The sequence below is a fragment of the Cervus elaphus genome, chromosome 5 (genome assembly GCF_910594005.1).
Source record: "Cervus elaphus chromosome 5, mCerEla1.1, whole genome shotgun sequence".
NCBI classification, from domain to species: Eukaryota; Metazoa; Chordata; class Mammalia; order Artiodactyla; family Cervidae; genus Cervus; species Cervus elaphus.
In genome coordinates, this window is record NC_057819.1 from 42,165,249 (window position 1) to 42,184,540 (window position 19,292).

At 39.5% G+C, this 19,292-nt stretch overlaps 1 protein-coding gene across 3 annotated transcripts in view; it reads right to left on the reverse strand.

The window, feature by feature from the left end:
- Window positions 1-6,589: 6,589 nt before the first annotated feature.
- Window positions 6,590-19,292, reverse strand: part of SCLT1 (sodium channel and clathrin linker 1) — a 223,066-nt gene continuing 210,363 nt past the window's right edge. For all 3 annotated transcript variants that reach the window (XM_043902420.1, XM_043902419.1, XM_043902418.1), the window contains 3 exons: window positions 14,135-14,213; window positions 11,155-11,250; window positions 6,590-7,137 (listed from right to left, as the gene is read on the reverse strand). In XM_043902420.1, the coding sequence (XP_043758355.1) occupies window positions 7,075-7,137; window positions 11,155-11,250; window positions 14,135-14,213 (238 nt within the window). In that variant the 3' untranslated portion in view covers window positions 6,590-7,074. The remainder of the gene's footprint in view (window positions 7,138-11,154; window positions 11,251-14,134; window positions 14,214-19,292) is intronic.

The window sequence follows — 19,292 nt, forward strand, 5'->3', positions numbered from 1 at the left end:
TCACAAAGAGTCGGACACGACTGAGTGACTGAACAACAATAAAATGGCCAACAAGGGGTTAATATCCAATCTGTATAAACAGCTCATATAACAACATGAAAAACAACTTGATTAAAAAATGGGCAGAAGACTTGATAGTTTTAAAAAAAAAAGAAATGCAGAAGGCCAACAGGCACGGGAAAAGATGTTTGCTAGCCATCAGGAAAACGCAAACCAAAACCACAAGGAGATCTCACCTCACACTTGTCAGAATGGCTACCATCAAAAAGAACACAAGTCACAAATGTTGGCAAAGATGTGGTTGGTTGTTGATTGGAATATAAATTTCATACTGTGGAAAACAGTATGGAGTTTCCTTTAAATAACTAAAAGTAGTTACCATATGATCCAGCAATTCCACTCCTGGGCATATATACATCTGGAAAAGACAAAAACTCTAATTCTAAAAGACATACACCCCAATATGTTCACAGTAGCATTATTTACATTAGGCAAGACACAGAAGCAAGCTAAGTGTCCATCAACATGAATGGATAAAGACGTGGTGTGTGTGTGTATATACACACAAATAAGCATATAATAGAATACCACTCAGCCACAAAAATAATGAAGTTTTTACATCTGCCACAACATGGATAGACTTGGAGGGTATTACGCCAAGTGAAGTAAGTCAGAGACAAATACTGTATGATATCACTGTGGAATCAAAAAGTACAACACACTGGTGAACATAACAAAGAAGACTTACCAACACAGTGAATAAACTGGGCTTCCCTGGTGGCTCAGTGACAAAGAATCTGCCTGCCGATGCAGGAAACACAGGTTTGATCCCTGGGTCGGGAAGATCCTCTGAAGGAGGAAATGGCCACCTGCTCCAGTATTCTTGCCTCGAAAATCCCATGGATAGAGGAGCCTGGTGGGCTACAGTCTGTGGGGTCGCAAAAAGAGTCAGACATGATATGTGACTAAACAAACTACCAGTGGGGAGAGGGAGGGGAAGAGGTACAAGCTATTACATATAAAATAGGCTGTAAGAATATACTGTGCATTGTGGGAAATATAGCTAATATTTCATAATAACTAAACGGAGTATATCCTTTAAACACTGAGAATCTATACATGGCACGCTTGTAATACATTGCACAATTATACTGCAATTAAAGAAAAGCTTAAAAGGCATTCCAAAAAGGAAAATCTGGAAACATTTCAAAGAAATAACCCAGTAATTTATATAACTTCCTTTGCTTAGATCTGTATTTTTCACTACAGTTACTTGATGTTTTAGGTTATGGCCAATTTCTTTTCAAGATTTGAAAAAATTCCACTAGACATGAGAATACTTTTCTCAGGAAGTTTTCTATGTAATGCATAAAGTTTGATAACCAAAAGGGCTCTTTGGGTTAGAGTCAGAATCAGAAAAGGCAAGGAAAGACCCAGTCACAGCTCTGACTCGTTATAATAAGGTTGATGAATGAAAATATGAAAGTTTTCAAAATCTGTTTTGCATCTGTTATTTCCTATCAACAGCAGGAATCCATGAACTAAAAGGAAAGAATGGACACTAGTCGGAATTACCTGAAGCCTGGGATGAAGTACGTGTATGAGAGAAGCAAGCTGTTTACCGTGAGGTCGCTTCCTTGACCAGGGGTCTGCGAGAGGCTGTAGAGGCAACTGCTCAGACACTGTCAGGGGACGGGAGACACGCCAGGCACGGATCCCGCGGACTGAGGACACGGTGTCGGCAGGAGAAGGGATCTGGGTTGGAGACACCTGGTTTGAAAGCCTGCAGTGACACTTTCCACCTCTGTGACCCTGGGCTAGGTGTTTGACTTTCATGACTTTACATCTTTAGAAAAGTAATGATAACACCTACCTCGCAGGGCTGTTGGATTATATGAGATAATAAATGCAAGATGTCAGCACAATGCCTTATGGTTGGTACTCAACAGGCATACGCTATTAATACAGATCAGCATAGTTATTGTAGATCCGGGGAAGGATTCTCCAGTGGATGCAACAGTTGCTTTTGGCTATTCATAGAGACATGACATAACTATCTTTACTCTCCTTTATCTCCTAGAGTACGGTTTCCATGACAGGAAATCCTAGTCTTGTATTTTTAATCTTCACAGATTTAAGTGCTAACAGATTTCCTTATACATCAGATTATACTCTGATGGCTTTTTTATTCTTTGAAAAAAGGATAAAAATAGGGACTGAGAACTTCCATGATGCCATACTACAAGACTCAAGCATTTTAAATAAACGTAAAAAGAACAAACAGTGATTACTAGGATGCTACATGGATTTACTAAGAAGAAATTTAACTTATCTTTTCAGACAGGATTACTAGATTAGGTCTGGGAAGTATGACAGTTGTGGCATAAATGAACTTTCTTAGGTAGAAGCCTAGGTCTGTCTGGATGTTTTTATGAACATCCAGTGTAAAAGCAGCAATATGGGCTAGACTGAACACAGCTGACCATGCCTCACGGGTCCTGCTCACCATCCGTCACAGGAGGCAGTGGTTGGTAGGCTCTAAGAGACTGACTACTCAGGTCTCTCTAGTTCTTATTTGTTCAGTGATTTTCGTGAAAATACGGGTGGCATGTTCATCAAAGCTATAGACGGACTTCACTGTAAGTAAAAAAAAAAATTGTCATGGATGCAAGAAATATAGCAGTAAAACAAGATTAAACAGATGCAGTTCCTGTGCTTATAGGTAACAAACTGGATGGCAGAATGAGGAGGTAAGATGATCTCAGCATGCTGTAGTAATATAATGAAATTTAAAAGGGATAGAGGACCAGTTTGGCTTCTGGGGCAAAGATCTGGCTAAGCAACAAAACCCTGGGAAGAGACTCAGGAGTTCAGTCAACAGTACGCTCGACGACTTTCTAACAGTGTCATTCAACTTCTAAAAAAAGCTAACATGATTTTAAGTTGCATTAACCGAAGTAGGTAGACACCAGAACAGTGTGATTCCCACTTTTTTCTCATCCTAAATATGAATGAGAAATCATAAGAACATTTTCCCAAATCACTAGCTACAGTAACTCTCAGAGCAGGCATCCAGATCTCTTCTCAAAGGGGAGGGGTATGTACTGTGAAACCACAGCCATCCCCTGGAGATTCTAAAAAGCTGTCCCCTAACTCCCTCTTGGGCAGGTATCACTCACCCTCTCCCCACCACTCTCAGTCATCACCCCGAACAAGGTAATTAGTAGTCCATACCTTGAGCATAACGTTTGGCTCTGGGCCTAAGACTGACGTATCCCAAGCACGCCTGGTCGAAGTAAGGTGCTCACGGTACCTAACGAACGGGTGAAGGACGACAGATGTCTTCGGAGATCAGTGACTGGCTGGTGCAGGGACTCAAAACTGCGTTCTCTGAGGAAATGCAGATGCCTACTAAGTGCGAGGAGAACATGAGAGTTATTTTCCAAAGGCTGAAGATCCGCCACGTGGAAGATGGTTGAGGCGTATGTACTCTGCTGCACAAGGTAGAACTACGGCAGGAGACACATTTCAGGTCAGAACCTTCTCGCGGTCAGCGCTGCTGGGAAGTTTGATCGGGGGAACCTGCCGCCTGGCCCAGTGAGCTTCAACAGCTGTGCGCATAACACCGCTAATGTGTTACTAAAAAATGGAGGACTGAACTTTAAGAACTTGTATTTAAAATGGAATAAACCAGAGCAGATTCAAAGTTATGTCTATGATGTGTTTCTCATTTGCTTACATTCCAATATACTTTCTGAGGGGAAGAAACAAGAGTAGGTCAGAGTGGTGTTCTGAGCATCTAGAGGGTGTTCAGAGCATCTACGGGAACATGGGGGCACATGGGAATTTTTGTGGTGAACTCTTGGGCTAGAAAACCACAGAGTGTAGATTTTTTTCTTGGTATTATAGTTGGGTGGGTGCCAGTGTTTAAAGAATTACTTTAAAAATGTCTTTCCATTCTATGATTTTTGTTATCTAAGTAAACATATATTTACTTAGTTCTTCCTTCCATAAATACTAGGAACACTAACACTGTCACAAAAGCCACACTTTTTTTTTTAGGCTTTAAGAGCTGGCAGGGGGACTTCTCTGGCGGTCTAGTGGTTAAGACGCCACGCTTCCACTGCAGGGACCATGGGCCCCACCCTGGGCTGGGGATCCCACCCTGGGTTGGGGATCCTGCATGCTGCACCAGACAGCCAAAAAAGAAAAAGGAAGAGTTGGTAGGGGACGGATTTCATAGGCAGCACTTGGGCGCCACAGGGGCCGTCTCCCCTCTGTATACATTTCTCGGTGTATAGACACATTTTTAAGTAAGCTAAAAAAATTAGTCATTATTTTTGATTAAAGGGTTTATAAAAAAAGCTCATTACAGATTTATTTTGAGAAAATTGATAAAACACATTATGGTTAAAGAACAGAATTTATAATAAAATGTTTAAAAGTGTTTTTTTTTTTTTTTTCAGTCTTTCCTGGTTTGTCTGAGAGTTGGCTTGGCAGGCTGTGCAGCTATGAAATATTCATATTTGCTGAATAAACGAATGACTGAATTGTTACTAATGTTCGCCCACAGTTCTCACACCAGAGGAGAAATTACAAGATTGTTGGCTGCCCCGATTTGCATATTTGTATACAGAGTGAAGACGAGGTAATCATATCTCTTTTCTTTCTCAGGGAGACACGAGAAAGAAACATGAATAAATAAAATGAACTAGCTATGTTAGCCCCAATTTCAGATTTATGCCATTTCTTTTCTCTCTTTCCTATTCATTTCCCCTGTCTCCTAAAATAAAGTTCACAGAGTAAATGATACTTACTATCTGTGAAGTCAAGGCTGACCAATATGAGGAATGTCAAAAACAATACCACATTTTTACATTAAAAATCATTACCAAACAGACTTTTCTGGAAGAAAACACACCATACATGTTCAGTTTTGTTGCTAAACATAGCTTAAGTCTGTTCAAATTGAACAGAGACCAGAAAGGCCATTTACTGCATTTTAGTACCATATCCTTTCCTTGGAGAATATCTAAGCCTTCAAGAAAGACTGCCAACTGCAGTGGGGTCATTAGGATTAAAATGTGAAGAGTACATTTTACATTTACCTTTGGCCCAAAGTTTGGAGAAAGCGCTTATGCTGAAAGATTTTATCTTGAAGAAAAAAGTCTGGAAAGTTATAATGTCTTTTTAGAAAAAGATACTACTACTTATATTTCATTTGTCTAGATTGCTAGTTTCTGAGGTGTTTTCTCCTACAGTTTCATTTTTTCGTCAGATACAATTCTAACATTTTCTCTGATTAAAAGTTTAAAAAATAAACATCATATTCTAAATATAAATATGAACATAACTCTGATAACATAAAAACCAGTCTATGAATGACACGGGAGGGAATTTAGAGATTCAAATGAATAATCTTTTAAGAAACGGAAATCAGCTGAGCGCCTGCCTGCCATTTGACTGTCGTGTCTGTATTATTTAGTCTCTTCACCGCATCTGACACTACCAACCATTCGCTCCCTCCTGTCGAGAGTCCATCCGTCCCTTCGTTTTTGTCGCACTGGGTTCTCTTGGTTACCAGTCTCTCACTGCTCCTATTCAGTCTCCTCCAATGACATTTCTTCCTGAAATCATTCAACCAACAAAGACATTTTCTAAGGTCTCTCCTCTAAGACTCTTTTTCAGTTTTTAAGCAGACAGCTCTGAACACGTTCCGTGCTCCGGGAGCCATGCTGAGTGCTGAGGATACAATGATGAGTGACAGACAGTTCTGCTCTCAAGGAGCTTGCAGTCTGTTGGGGAGGAGATAATATTAAAGTAAAAAGCTTCAAAAAGAGTTACAGATTTTGTTAAGTGCTCCACAGGAAAAAACAGAGCATAGATTAAGAGCAATGCAACAAAGGGACCCTACTGAGTCTGGGGAAGACAGCACGAGGCAGGTTTGTGGGGAGCTGCACACAAATGGCCAAGTGTGAGCAGAGACCCTGTGTGGGGAAGGAGGATAACGTAATGATGGGAGGGACAGAAGGGCATCGTCAGGACAGAGCACAAGCAATGGAGGGGAAGAGGTACTGACAGTACATCACACAGGGCCTTGAGGCCAGCCTCTACCTCGTGGTTTCAAGTCTTAGCTCCAGGCCAAAGACCCCATGACTATCTCAATTTGTGGCACCAGTCCTAAACTTCTGACTGCTGGCTGGACATTTACACATGCATGTCCTCATGCCACCTCATTGTCTCTGGACTACCGCAATGGTCTCCTAACTTTCTGTCCGGGGGCAAACCCACCTACGCCGGTCACAGAAAGCAGGGAGCACCACGTTCAAACCAGCAGCAGAGAGTGACTGACTACAATGGGTCTATGAAAATCAACAGGGTGGCAACAGGTCAGTACCCCGCGGTCTCAGAACTTAGGATGCCCTTTGATTCCTACTGCTTTGAGTAATAGCGAAAACAAAACAAAAGAAGAACACCTCAAAACCCAAAACCCAGACAAACGAGAACCTTCCCAAGTTCTTAAATATCAATATTTGATAAATACTGAAAATCACAGTAAAGGTAAGGTAAGGTAAAAATGAATCACTACAATTATACATTAAAGTACATGACAGCATCATTTTAGGAAGTACATAATTTATTACGTGTGAGTTCATAATAAAACAGATACTTGTGAACTTTAAAAATGAGTTATGAGTAACAGATGTGAAATTCTCAAATCCTGAAGCCTGAAATACTAAAATTCTTGCATTTTTTAAAAACTCTTTCTCATGATTAGCATAGTTTGAAAATTATGATGCTTTTCCAAGGGAAAAAGGAGAAATTAAAAAATAGACACGTTGATGAAGGCAATGCGTTCTTCCCAGCTGGCTTTATTCTCCACTGAAGCTCAATATCGGATTATCTTTTCTTTACTTACAGGAAGCTGTCACTCTTCTGTTTTCCAATAACCCTCCAAAGAGAATGGAAAACGCTTGTGCAAAATGACACTCTACGCAGGTTTTACCATTTTAATACACTTCTGGTCAACCGCTTCCCCAATTGTAGGGTTCTGTGAGTGAACGCTGAATAATTTTAAATATTTTCCAGATTCATCATGGAGGCTGCTTTTCTTCTCTGCACTGTAATTGCACTGAGCTGCAATTGAAATGAACAATCAGTGAGAAGTTAACTTTTTCTACGGGAAATCTTAGACTAGTATGAAGTGTAATGAATCACAACTTACAATTACTGAAAATAACTTTATTGTAAGGCCTCTTGTAAGAGGTCATTTTTTGTGTTCATTTCTCTTTTACTCTTGAGACTTTAAAATGATTACCCTAGAGATATGTGTGTCGAGTATGACTTTCCATAGCTCAGTGATATACTGACAATTCCAAAACATATTTAACGGATGGATGAAAGGCATCTAGATAAACGTTAACCAGCAAAGAGACCAGAACACAAACTAAGCGCAAGCCAGCACAGTGCAGGGCTGATCATAAAAAGATGATGACAGGTCACAATAAGTCTACTGCGAAAATAATCCTTAAATACGAAGTTGGAACTGATGACAGAGACACAAGGTGAAAAACATCTAACAGTAAAAAGGGCGCACAGCATAAGGAAGTCTTCCTGTCTCCCTCCTTCATTCCACACCCCTCTTTCCAGATACAACCACCACTTCCAGCCTCGAAACAAATTTCTTAAAATATCCTACATGAGAATACACACACATTATTGCCTCACTTTTTTTTGAAGAATGATAAAGGACTATATGCAGCTTTCATTTTCCCCCTACTGAACACTTTACTTTATTCCATCTGTCTTTTATCTTCTGTGCACTCTGTTCCACTGCAGCACTTCTTTCTGGTTGTTGTTGATTAGCCACTCTGTTCAGAACATGAGCCTTTTATCAGATACTGCAACTATTTTTCTCAGTTTGTCACTGATGTTACTTTTTTACACAGAAATTTCCCTTGTATGGATATTCCATAGTCTAACTGGTTTCCTGTTGATGGGCATTTAACCTTTTAAAATGGTTAAACCTTTCAAGGTTTAATGGTTAAATCATTTAACCTTTTAAGATGGGTTTTTCTGTTGTTTTTTTTACTTTACAATATTGTATTGGTTTTGCCATACATTGACATGAATCCGCCATGGGTGTGCATGTATTCCCCATCCTGAACCCCCTCCCACCTCCCTCCCTTTTAAAATTATAGGCAGTGCTGCAATTAGTATTTTTACATGCTTCCTTGCATAGACTTGCCCAGGTGCAGGCATACCATCCACAGAATAAATTCTTAGAACTGCTGGGTCACAGGTTATGTACATTTACAATTCTGGAGACATACTGCCAAACTGGGGGCTTAAGAGGATGGACCAAGACACGTTCACCTCAGTGATGTGTGCAAGAGCTGGTACAGTGGATTCTCCCACTTCATGATCTGACAGGTGCAAAATACCATTAGATCACAGCTCCAATATGGATTTGCCTTCTGGGTGAGGATGAGCTGGGCATCTTTTAAAACTTTTAAAAGCCATCTGTCTTATATCTTCTGTGCACTCTGTTCCACTGCAGCACTTCTTTCTGGCTGTTGTTGATCAGTCACTCTGTTTAGAACATGAGCCTTTTATCATATGCGGCAACTATTTTTCTCAGTTTGTCACTGATGTTACTCTTTTATGCAGAAATTTGAAATCTCACATAGTCACATTAATTTATTTTCATAGTTTCTAGGTTTTGTGTCACCACACTGGTTTTTAAAAATCCGATACAGTGAAAAGAACACAATGTGGCATTCAGTAGTTCAGAGTGATACACTTAGAACATCTAACCGTAATCCAAAGTGGATGAAGGCCGTATAAGAAACTGTTGATCAGAATAGCACATTTCCAGCATGACTGAATGACTACAGGGCAGGGTTTGTGCTGAGCCAGTGAGGCCCAGTGAGGCTGAGCTGGACTGCCTGAGTAAAGACATCATGTGAGAGACAACAATAATCTTTCAACCCCTTTACTTTACTAAATATCAAGCCCTTAGCAGGATATTATTTCTAACAGCAGTTCCCAATTTCTGGAAGAATATGGGAAAGTCAGAAAGGATTCAGAGAAGGCAAAGATAAAGATTTTAAAAAATTGAATATATGTCTTAGAAACAAAGTTTATGAGTTGAATACTTTTAAAATAGAAAAAAAAAATACTAACCCCAGGGAATAAATTCCTTTTTGTGTTTGGGGAAAATGGTAAATGATTACTTTCTGTCTTCAAATGAGAACAGAATGGCAGGAACAAAATTTATGGAAAAATCTGTAAGGCAGTTACTGACAAAACATTTTAAAAAAGGCTCACAAAGAGATTAGGAGAATCTCTGCCATTGGAGAGTTTAAATAACAGGAGAAATATTAGTGTGGACTGCTGAGGTTTAATGCTGTTGGGAAGAGGATGGGAGTACATGCCAATTGGATTATATCATTAAGGTTCTGTAACTGGACCCTTGTTACTGTCCAACTCCAGGGAGCTGATTTTAAGTAGGCATTTTCTTTACCACAGGGTTTCCCTTGTGGCTCAGCTGGTAAAAAATCTGCCTGCAATGCAGGAGACCTGGATTTGATCCCTGGGTTGGGGAGATCCCCTGAAGAAGGGAATAGCTACCCACTCCAGTATTCTGGCCTGCCATGGACTGTATAGTCCATGGGGTTGCAAAGGGTCAGACATGACTGAGCAACTTTCACTTTCTTTACCACAGTCCTTAAAAAAGATAAACTTGAAGCTTTAAAGACTGTGATGTAGAAATTTAATTTCTATGTATCTAATTACCTATTTACCACTTAATGACCAGGCTAAGAGCTTTATATGTGCTAACTCCTTTGATCTGTCAATAACTATATCAGGGAGGTGTTATTATCCTAAACATGAAAAGACTGAGTCTTAGAGATGTTGAAACTGCCCAAGGTCACATGGCTAATTAATGGTACGAGGTTATTTGCTGGACACCAAAATACTTCCACTCAAGATACTGCCCTGAACATGTTGGCTCCTGTAACCTTATAATCTAAATGAATTCTTAAATAATTAGCTCATTCATCAGTCCATAATTTCATAAGAAATTAAACTTACCTGATAAAACTGTAATTACTTTTAAGAAGGAAAGGTAACAGAAGGGCAGGTTATGATTGGATTTTAAGAGCCATGCCATGCTCATACCAGAAGTAGATTAAAAAAAAAAAATCTATAAATATCACAAACTGAATTCCGTGAGTATTTAGGGTTAACTGCTTTACTATATATGAAATTATCCAATAATGTTAATTATTAGATTAATAATATCTAAGAATAATGTTAATTTTGATCAAAACAGTAAATTTATAACCAAATATAATTAATAATACACTTGGTTTGTTTCTGTCTATCTAAATTATCTGTTTCCAGCCTATCTTTATAATCTCACTAAACTCCTCTCATTTTGTTCCTAACAGGAGAGACTATTTGCTCCTACTTTAGAACAAATGGCCCATTTCATTTATATGATATGTGAGCATTATGAGTAATTGCCCCTTATTATTTCATGGATGTTCTGCATTTTCTACTCTATTTCCCATTGGACAACTTTTATGTGGTATTTGAGATTTATATGGTCACATACAAATGTGCATTAAATGAAGTTAAACCTATAAGCTAGGTAATTTTTTTCTATTTAAAAACTGCAATAAAAACAGTTAGTGCAATTTGGAACACTATATTCAAAGCAATGTAATTCACTTTCAAATCTCTCAGTGAATACCTGCCTACTTTTAGGCAGAACATAATTCTAGAGCAGTGCTTACCGTGGGAGCTGTTCTATATGATGCTGGCCAATATGACAGTCATGGCTTCACGCAGCTTTTGAGCATCTGAAGTCTGACTAGTGTGAGGATTTCAATTTAACTGATTTAAACTTAAACAGCTGCTAGTGGCTACAACTATCCATATTGGACAGTGCAGTTCTAGATTTAGGTGATGCTTATTTCTGTTTCTCAAGTTTACTTTTTCAATCTCAAATATTAAAGAGACTAATTTTAAGTAGCTTAGTCAAATAAAAGTAAAATTCTAGTTCTCTGGAAACTGTTAAGGAATTTTTTTATCTGTGACTTACTCAGACTCTCATCACCCAGGCATAATGAGGATGCTTCCTACCTGCTGGGAGGCCGAAGCAGCTCTCTGTTCGGCTTCACTCAGTCGCCTCTGAAGTCTGTTGGATTTTTCCTGATGCTCTAGGATTAACTTTTCATGCTATTAAGGGGAAATATAAGACAAGTTAGAAAACTGTACGTGGGATGGAGATGTTTCATGGAATTATCAATCAAAAATCTGAATATCATTTTATCACTTACAAAATGCAAAGACAATATATCTCCAAATTCGTATTTTTCAAGTTATGAACGCCAAAGTTCAAAGCTGGTTTTACATTATGACTAAATCGGTGTCCTCCCCACCCCCGCCCCCGCTGTCACAAACCACCAAAGAAAGTGAATTAAATCCAAAGCAAAGTGAACCTGAAGTGAAGACGAGGACGTTCAGTTTGAGATGCCAGAAAACTGCTCTGCCGTCACCGGTGAGCGTGACAGCACAGACCTGGGCCTCACAAGCAGAGGGTCAGGAGGGCCGGGCTGAGCCCGAGACTCACTTTTGTCAGGTTCTCGGGTGATGCTGACACTGTTGGCTGGGGCACTTGGAACCGCTGTGCTCGCAGAGCTTACAGGGGAGTGGTGACATCGTGCACACATTATTGAAGTCGAGGAGCAGAAAATACTCACTCCAGAAACCCTGACTTTTACAGAATCAGACTTATCTTAGGGCTTCCCTGGTGGCTCAGCAGTAAAGAATCTGCCTGCAATGCAGGAGACTCAGGTTTGATCCCTGGGTCAGGAAGATCCCTTGGAGAAGGGAATGGCAACCCACTCCAGTATTTAGCCTAGAGAATCCCATGGACAGAGGAGCCTGGTGGGCTACAGTCGATGGGGTCACAAAGAGTCAGACACGACTGAGCAACTAACACTTGCACTATTCAGACTTATCTTAAATGATTTATGTGCTGAAAGTATTATTTAAAAAAGAGAAGGTGGGGCTTCCCTGGTGGCTCAGTGGTAAAGAAACTGCCTGCAATGCAGGAGACGTGGGTTTAATCCCTGGGTCCGGAAGATTCTCTGGAGAAGAAAATACCAACCCACTCCAGTATTCTTGTCTAGAACATCCCATGGACAGAGGAGCCTGGAGGGTCAGGCACAATTTAGTGACTAATACAACAACAAACAACAGTAATAAAAGAAGAAGAAATCTTTTCCAAGTTTCTCAATACATCTGCATACATCAGAGGGTATCAGAGTCAATGGAGTTATTAAGGCACCAGGAGGGGTTGCGTTATATTTAAAGAAACACCCTGAAGCCCTTATCCCCTCGGCTATGGATGTGACCTTACTTGGAGTAGGTTCTTTGTTGATAACTAAGTTAAGATGAGGTCATCAGGGTGGGTTCCGATCCAATATGACCGGCGTCTTCGTAAGAAGGGGAAATTCGGCCATACAGACTGACATGTACAAACGGAAAAACACAGGAAAATACCATCGGCAAGACAAGGAATGCCTAAGGCCACTGGGAGTGAGGAGCGAGGCCTCAACAGACTGTCCCCGGGGAAGTCAGAAGGAACCAGAGCTGCTGTCTTCCTGAGTCTGGACTTCCGGCCTCCAGAACTGTGAGACAGTATCTGCTGACCGAGTCACCCCAGCCTTTCTTCCTCTGTTAGAGCAGCCTCAGGCAACTACACAAGCATCACGACCGTCCATCTGTCACAACACGGTGTCATGCAGACAAGTGCAAGCAATCTATCAATTAAAAAATGTATTAGCCTTCTCCACGCTTACTAGCCTAAAAAAAAAAAAAAGTCTGTGCACACACAGAATTATTACATAGTTTTTTTGAACTAGATAGTTCCTGTGTCCCAACATACAAGTAAGTGATAAGAGTGAATGTCATGCCTAGTAATACAAAATACTGAAATAACAATATCCTGTTAAAATGTGCTTATTCTATTTCTTATTGTGCCCAAAAGCAAAATTAAATTGTATGACGAGAACTCTATTAGCTGCTCCAATTTACCAAGATGTTTAAATATGTAGTCTTAAATTTAAGAGACACATCATTAACATTAGAGACAACCTGAGGAAAAACTGCCATCCTCTATAACAATCATTTTCATAGTTACAATCAGATGATATATAAGGTACATATTTCTGTGCTGCTACCATAATGGTGAAGGCAGAGTCCAGATTAGATAAATCATAATATATGCAACTGTTCTTTTTTTAACTGATCATTTTAGTTGCTTTTGATCTTGCCCCAAAATTAACATTACTGTGTTGAATATTTTCCTTTAAAATTTTTTTCATATTTTAAATTATTTCCTTAGGACAGATTCCTGGAAGGGGGAGCTACATCAAAGAGTATTTTAATGGCTATGGTCTAATTGTTTTCTAAATTTCTCGTGTCAATTTATAATGCTATAACACTGAAGAGCAATGACTTCACTATGGCTCCTATGGAAGGCCATAGGGAGCTAGTCGGCCATACAGCCTATTAATGAAACTCCAAGAAATATGTTAGAAGTTAAAACATCAAATAAAGAAGTAGAGTTCTAGATAGTTCTAATCATAATCCAGAAATTGTTTAACCCGTTTTCTTCCAAGAAAACAATGATAAACCCTTGTTAACTTTAGTTCTAAAGCATTAATGTAAAGGAATGCTTTCATATATTCCAGTAGGCAAAAGTATTTCCTATATGTCTTTTCTGATGGATTAAAACAAAATTAGAGGAATTGGGTTAAAAAAACAGAAAGCTTAGACATGCACAGAAATAAAGAGGATCCTAACACTTCTGAAACAGCACAAGCTATGCTGGTGAAATTGAAATAGGAGCTCTGTCTTTGTCATTTAAATATGATGAATCACTGACTTCCAAAGCTTTTATTCACATTATATTATGTGTGGACTTTTAGTGTTATGTATGATTTCTGCAAGAAATACTCACATCCTCATGGTCATTTCCAAGTAGAGAATTAATTTGGACTTGGCTCAGGTAAGATTCTATAACATGCACTTCCCAGGAGAGTCATTATCTTACCTCAACTACCTTTTCATTTGCCATTTCCAGCTGAGAAAGCAGCTCTTGGGTATGAAGTTTCTGTCGACTCAGCTCACTCCTATTAATCAAGAGAGAGGAAAAAGAAAAGAAGAAAAAACCATTAATATAACTGTTCAAAAACCTAATGAAATAGAATATTTACTAGTGAGGTACATGTTCATGTTCTGAACAAAAAATATTTTGTGTGCAAAATAAAAGTTTCACTAATAGGCTATATCTGGAATGACTCATTTCTTTGTGAAATACACAGATATTCCGGAGAGTGGTAGCACAACAGCAAGAATACACTTAACACCACTGAACTGTGCACTTAGAACAGGTGAGACGGCAAATTTTACAATTTAAATAAAGGTTAAAATTGTCCATTTTAAATTAGGTATATTTTACCACAATAAAAAAACCAAACCTCCCCTCACATATTTCAAAAGTGCCAAAGTATCCTTAATATCACTATCTTGAGATATTACCTGGCATTAAAATAAAAGTTTATTCATATTAAACATACAGTATTTGTTGTTTTTAATGTTCATATATAGCACTTGTTAGAGAGGCTCAATTCTTGGAAATTTAAGGTAATGTTAATCACTCCAAACACCATTTCAGTGTAGTATGTTCAGTAGTAAAATATAAGTTTTGGTTGTTATTTGCTTTATCTTATGCATTCATATCCTTTATGCTTTATTAGATAGAATTATGCACATAAGTGTCATCTTTTTTGGTTGCTGTTCAACATATAAGCATTGTATTGCCTTTAGCCAAAGATAATCTCAAGAGTCCCAGGTTAGAAGCAGATACAATTGAGACTTTAAAATAACTTTTACGAGATCAAATTAATCTCTGAGTATTAAAATAGTTCATCCAGGACTGGTTTTTATCCTCTGACCTTACTTCTGCTTCTAAAGTAAATCAGTAGATTAACACTTCCAGTTATCAGCTTTGATTTTTTTTTCAAAGTGAGCCTAAAAACCTAGTATGTCCTGCAAGTGTCCTATATTTGAATGGATAGTTGTTAAAATCAGCAAGCTATTTGTTATAAATACATAGAACAAAAAATGTCCACAAATCAATTTCACAAGTATCTGCTGAACACTCTTTATGGCCAAGTGCAAGCATGTGGTAGTAAACACATGGATGGTGCCATAACAGAACTTACAGACGAATGGGAAATGGCTTATTCCTACTCAGCGGCTTCATCAGTACAGGTCAGGTCACCAACAACAAGGAGCCTGAGTACTGGTGACTGAGAGCATGACAGACAAACTCAGGTGTGTCACCTTAGCTAATTTTTGTGGTAACAATACCAGGTGGTGCTTGTGGTAAAGAATCCACCCGCCAAGGCAGGAGACAGAGGAGACGCTGGTTTGATCCCTGGCTCAGGAAGATCCCCTGAAAGAGGAAAGGGCAGCCTGCTCCAGGACTCTTGCCTGGGAATTTCCACAGACAGAGGAGCCTGGCGGGCTACAGTCCACGGGGTCACAAAGAGTCGGATATGACTGAGCATGCATGCACGCATGTGACAATAAGGTAGGATAAACTGTTGTGCTTAAAAGTATCTTGTGTAGCTTAAGGGCTTCCCAGGTGGCACTAGTAGTGAAGAACTCACCTGCCAATGCAGGTTAGATGTAAGAGGCATGGGTTAAATTACTATTACTCCTCACCATAACAAAGAAAAGGAAAATGACTAATGTGGCCAGCCTTCTGGGCTGAATGTAGTTAAAAGGTATGCACATTAGTGCTAATGAGAAATAACCTCTGAGTCCTATGGAGAGGAAGACGATACAATGGCCAGGGATCATACTTATAAAGTTGGCCAACACTCAGTTTATACAATACCTTTTCGGACAACACCTATGGCATAATTTGATACCTATGCTATTTGCTTACCTGTGACAATGTATTTGAATAATACAAATAATTTCTAATAATTACTATTAGATAGTAATAATTTCCCATGAAATTTAGGATCCCAATGATACAAATTATTAACTTTTTAAAAAATGCATTTATTTTTAATCAGAGGATAACTGCTTTACAATGTTGGGTTAGTTTCTGCCATATAACAACATGAATCAGCCATGGATACACATATATTCCCTCCATCTTGAACAAATCACTAACTTTAAGTTACTTTTCATCTGTGTAAATATCTATTCTATTGTGTATCAAGCAGTCACCTCCACTGGACAGTAAGCAACACTGCTCTCCACCAAGAAAGTGGAGATGATGGTAATGGCAGTAATAATAGCAAACACTCCCCTAGTGCCTACCCTGTGTGGTGGTGCTAGTGGTAAAAAAACCCACCTGCCAATGCAGGAGATATAATAGACATGGGTTTGATCCCTGGGTTGTGAAGATCCCCTGTAGGAGGGCATGACAACGCACTCCAGTATTCTTGCCTGGAGAATCCAATGGATTGAGGAGCCTGGCAGGCTACAGTCCATGGGTCACAGAGTCAGACATGACTGAGTGACTTAGCACAGCACTACTCTAAACCAAAAACATCAGTTTCCATTCCAGTCCCAAAGAAAGGCAATGCCAAAGGAGCTCAAACCACCACACAATTGCACTCATCTCACACGCTAGTAAAGTAATGCTGAAAATTCTCCAAGCCAGGCTTCAACAATACGTGAACTTTGAACCTCCAAATGTTTAAGCTGGATTTAGAAAAGGCAGAGGAACCAGAGATCAAATTGCCAACATCTGCTGGATCACTGAAAAAGCAAGAGAGTTCCAGGCAAAACATCTATTTCTGCTTTATTGACTATGCCAAAGCCTTTGACTGTGTGCATCACAACAAACTGTGGAAAATTCTGAAAGAGATGCGAATACCAGACCACCTGACCTGCCTCTTGAGAAATCTGTATGCAGGTCAGGAAGCAAGAGTTAGAACCGGACATGGATCAACAACTGGTTCCAAATTGGGAAAGGACTATGTCAAGGCTGTATATTGTCACTCTGCTTATTTAACTTACATGCAGAGTACATCATGAGAAACGCAGTGCTGGATGAAGCACAAGCTGGAATCAAGATTGCCGGGAGAAATATCAATAACCTCAGATATGCAGGTGACACCACACTTATGGCAGAAAGTGAAGAAGAACTATAGAGTCTCTTGATGAAAGTGAAAGAGGAGAGTAAAAAAGTTGGCTTAAAGCTCAACATTCAGAAAATGAAGATCATGGCATCCGGTCCCATCACTTCATGGCAAACAGATGGGGAAACAGTGGAAACAGTGGCAGACTATTTTTCTGGGCTCGAAAATCACTGAAGATAGTGACTGTAGCCACGAAAGTAAAAGACGTTTACTCCTTGGAAGAAAAGTTATGACCAACCTAGACAGCATATTAAAAAGCAGAGACGTTACTTTGCCAACAAAGGTCCATCTAGTCAAGGCTATGGTTCTTCCAGTAGTCATGTATGGATGTGAGAGTTGGATTATACAGAAAGCTGAGTTCTGAAGAACTGATGCTTTTGAACTGTGGTGTTGGAGAAGACTCTTGAGAGTCCCTTGGACTGCAAGGAGATCCAACCAGTCCATCCTAAAGGAAATCGGTCCTGAATATTCATTGGAAGGACTGATGTTGAAACTGAAACTCCAATACTTTGGTCACCTGATGCAAAGGACTGACTTATTTTAAAAGACCCTGATGCTGGGAAAGATTGAAGGCGGGAGGAGAAGGGGACAACAGAGGATGAGATGGTTGGATGGCATCACTGACTCAATGGACATGAGTTTTGTAAACTCCAGGAGTTGGTAAGGGACAGGGAGGCCTGGCGTGCTGCAGCCCATGGGGTCGCAAAGAGTCGGACACGACTGAGTGACTGAACTGAACTCTAAGTGCTTTATATAAACTTCTTTAGCTTTCATAATAACCCTGTGAGATCCCCATTTTTACACACAAGACAATTTAGAAGCAGAGGCATTTATAAATCAAGTTAAGTAACTTGCCTGGAGTCACAGAGCTAGTCAGCTGAGAGTCAGGATCGGAAAACCAGGCCCTTTGGTTCCAGTCTGTGCTCTTAGCCTCTCCCCTGTACTGTGCACCACGGCAGGCCACGGCTGAATGTTGGTTAGATGGCTAAGTAAAAGAGAATGTTTGTGTGTGTACTGGGTATTTTAAGGAGTATAGATACTTCTCTGGAAACCTGACAAATTATATTTTTACTTCTGATTTCTTCCCAAAGCTTCAGTCCTATACTCAAATTTAACATGACTAACATCAAACTTTTTGCACTATGCTGCCAATCTACGTTCTTTCTCTCTCACTGCTGAGACACAACCTACTTCTCATCTTCCTACTCAGTCTTTACACTGACTACATCACTGCCTGGGTTAAAACCTGTAAAGCTGATACTACTTCTTGCTTTCTCTTGAATGCAACATCTAGTTCGCCCCCAGCAGATTCTCCTGTGCAGTATTTCTTGCATCTATTGTTCATTTCTATTCAGTGTGACCATCACAATTATCTTATAACTTAATTTTTAGATTTACTGCAGCTGCCAACCGCTTGGGCTTCTCAGTATCAGGTGAAAAACTGTATGCAAGGCATCCATCAGTGCATACAGAGGTGCTCAATTAACAGTGTACTTTTCCCTAATGCACCCACCACTGGGTATTTCTCCTTCTAAAGCATGACTTTAATAATTGGCTTCCTCGAGCAGTAACTTTCAGTGGTTCTCTGCTACTGGACAAAACAGTGCAAATTCCTGAAACGGGCATTCAGATTCTTCCAGAACTTTGTGGAATTTATCTTTCCAATCTTCTCTTCAATAGGAACCTTCCACTTCAATCAGTTCTCACTGTCTCGCCAACAAAACACATATGTGCCATCTCTAAGCTCATGTTCATGTCATTTTCTGTATCCTCTTTTGCAGATTTCCCATGAAAATCCTGCCTACTCTTTAAGATTCCACCCTTGCCCCACTTCTTTCCATGTATCCTTCCTGGTTCACTTTAATCCAGATGGTTCTCTTCTCACGTCAGTGTGTTAATACTTATTTTATGTAGAAGACATTTAGCAATTGTGTATTGTAATTCTAATGGGTGGTTTATATATGTGTATATATGCATACAAGTATACACACACACGTGCCCCCAATAATAATGGAAATTTTAAAAAGGGGATCGTTTTTAGTT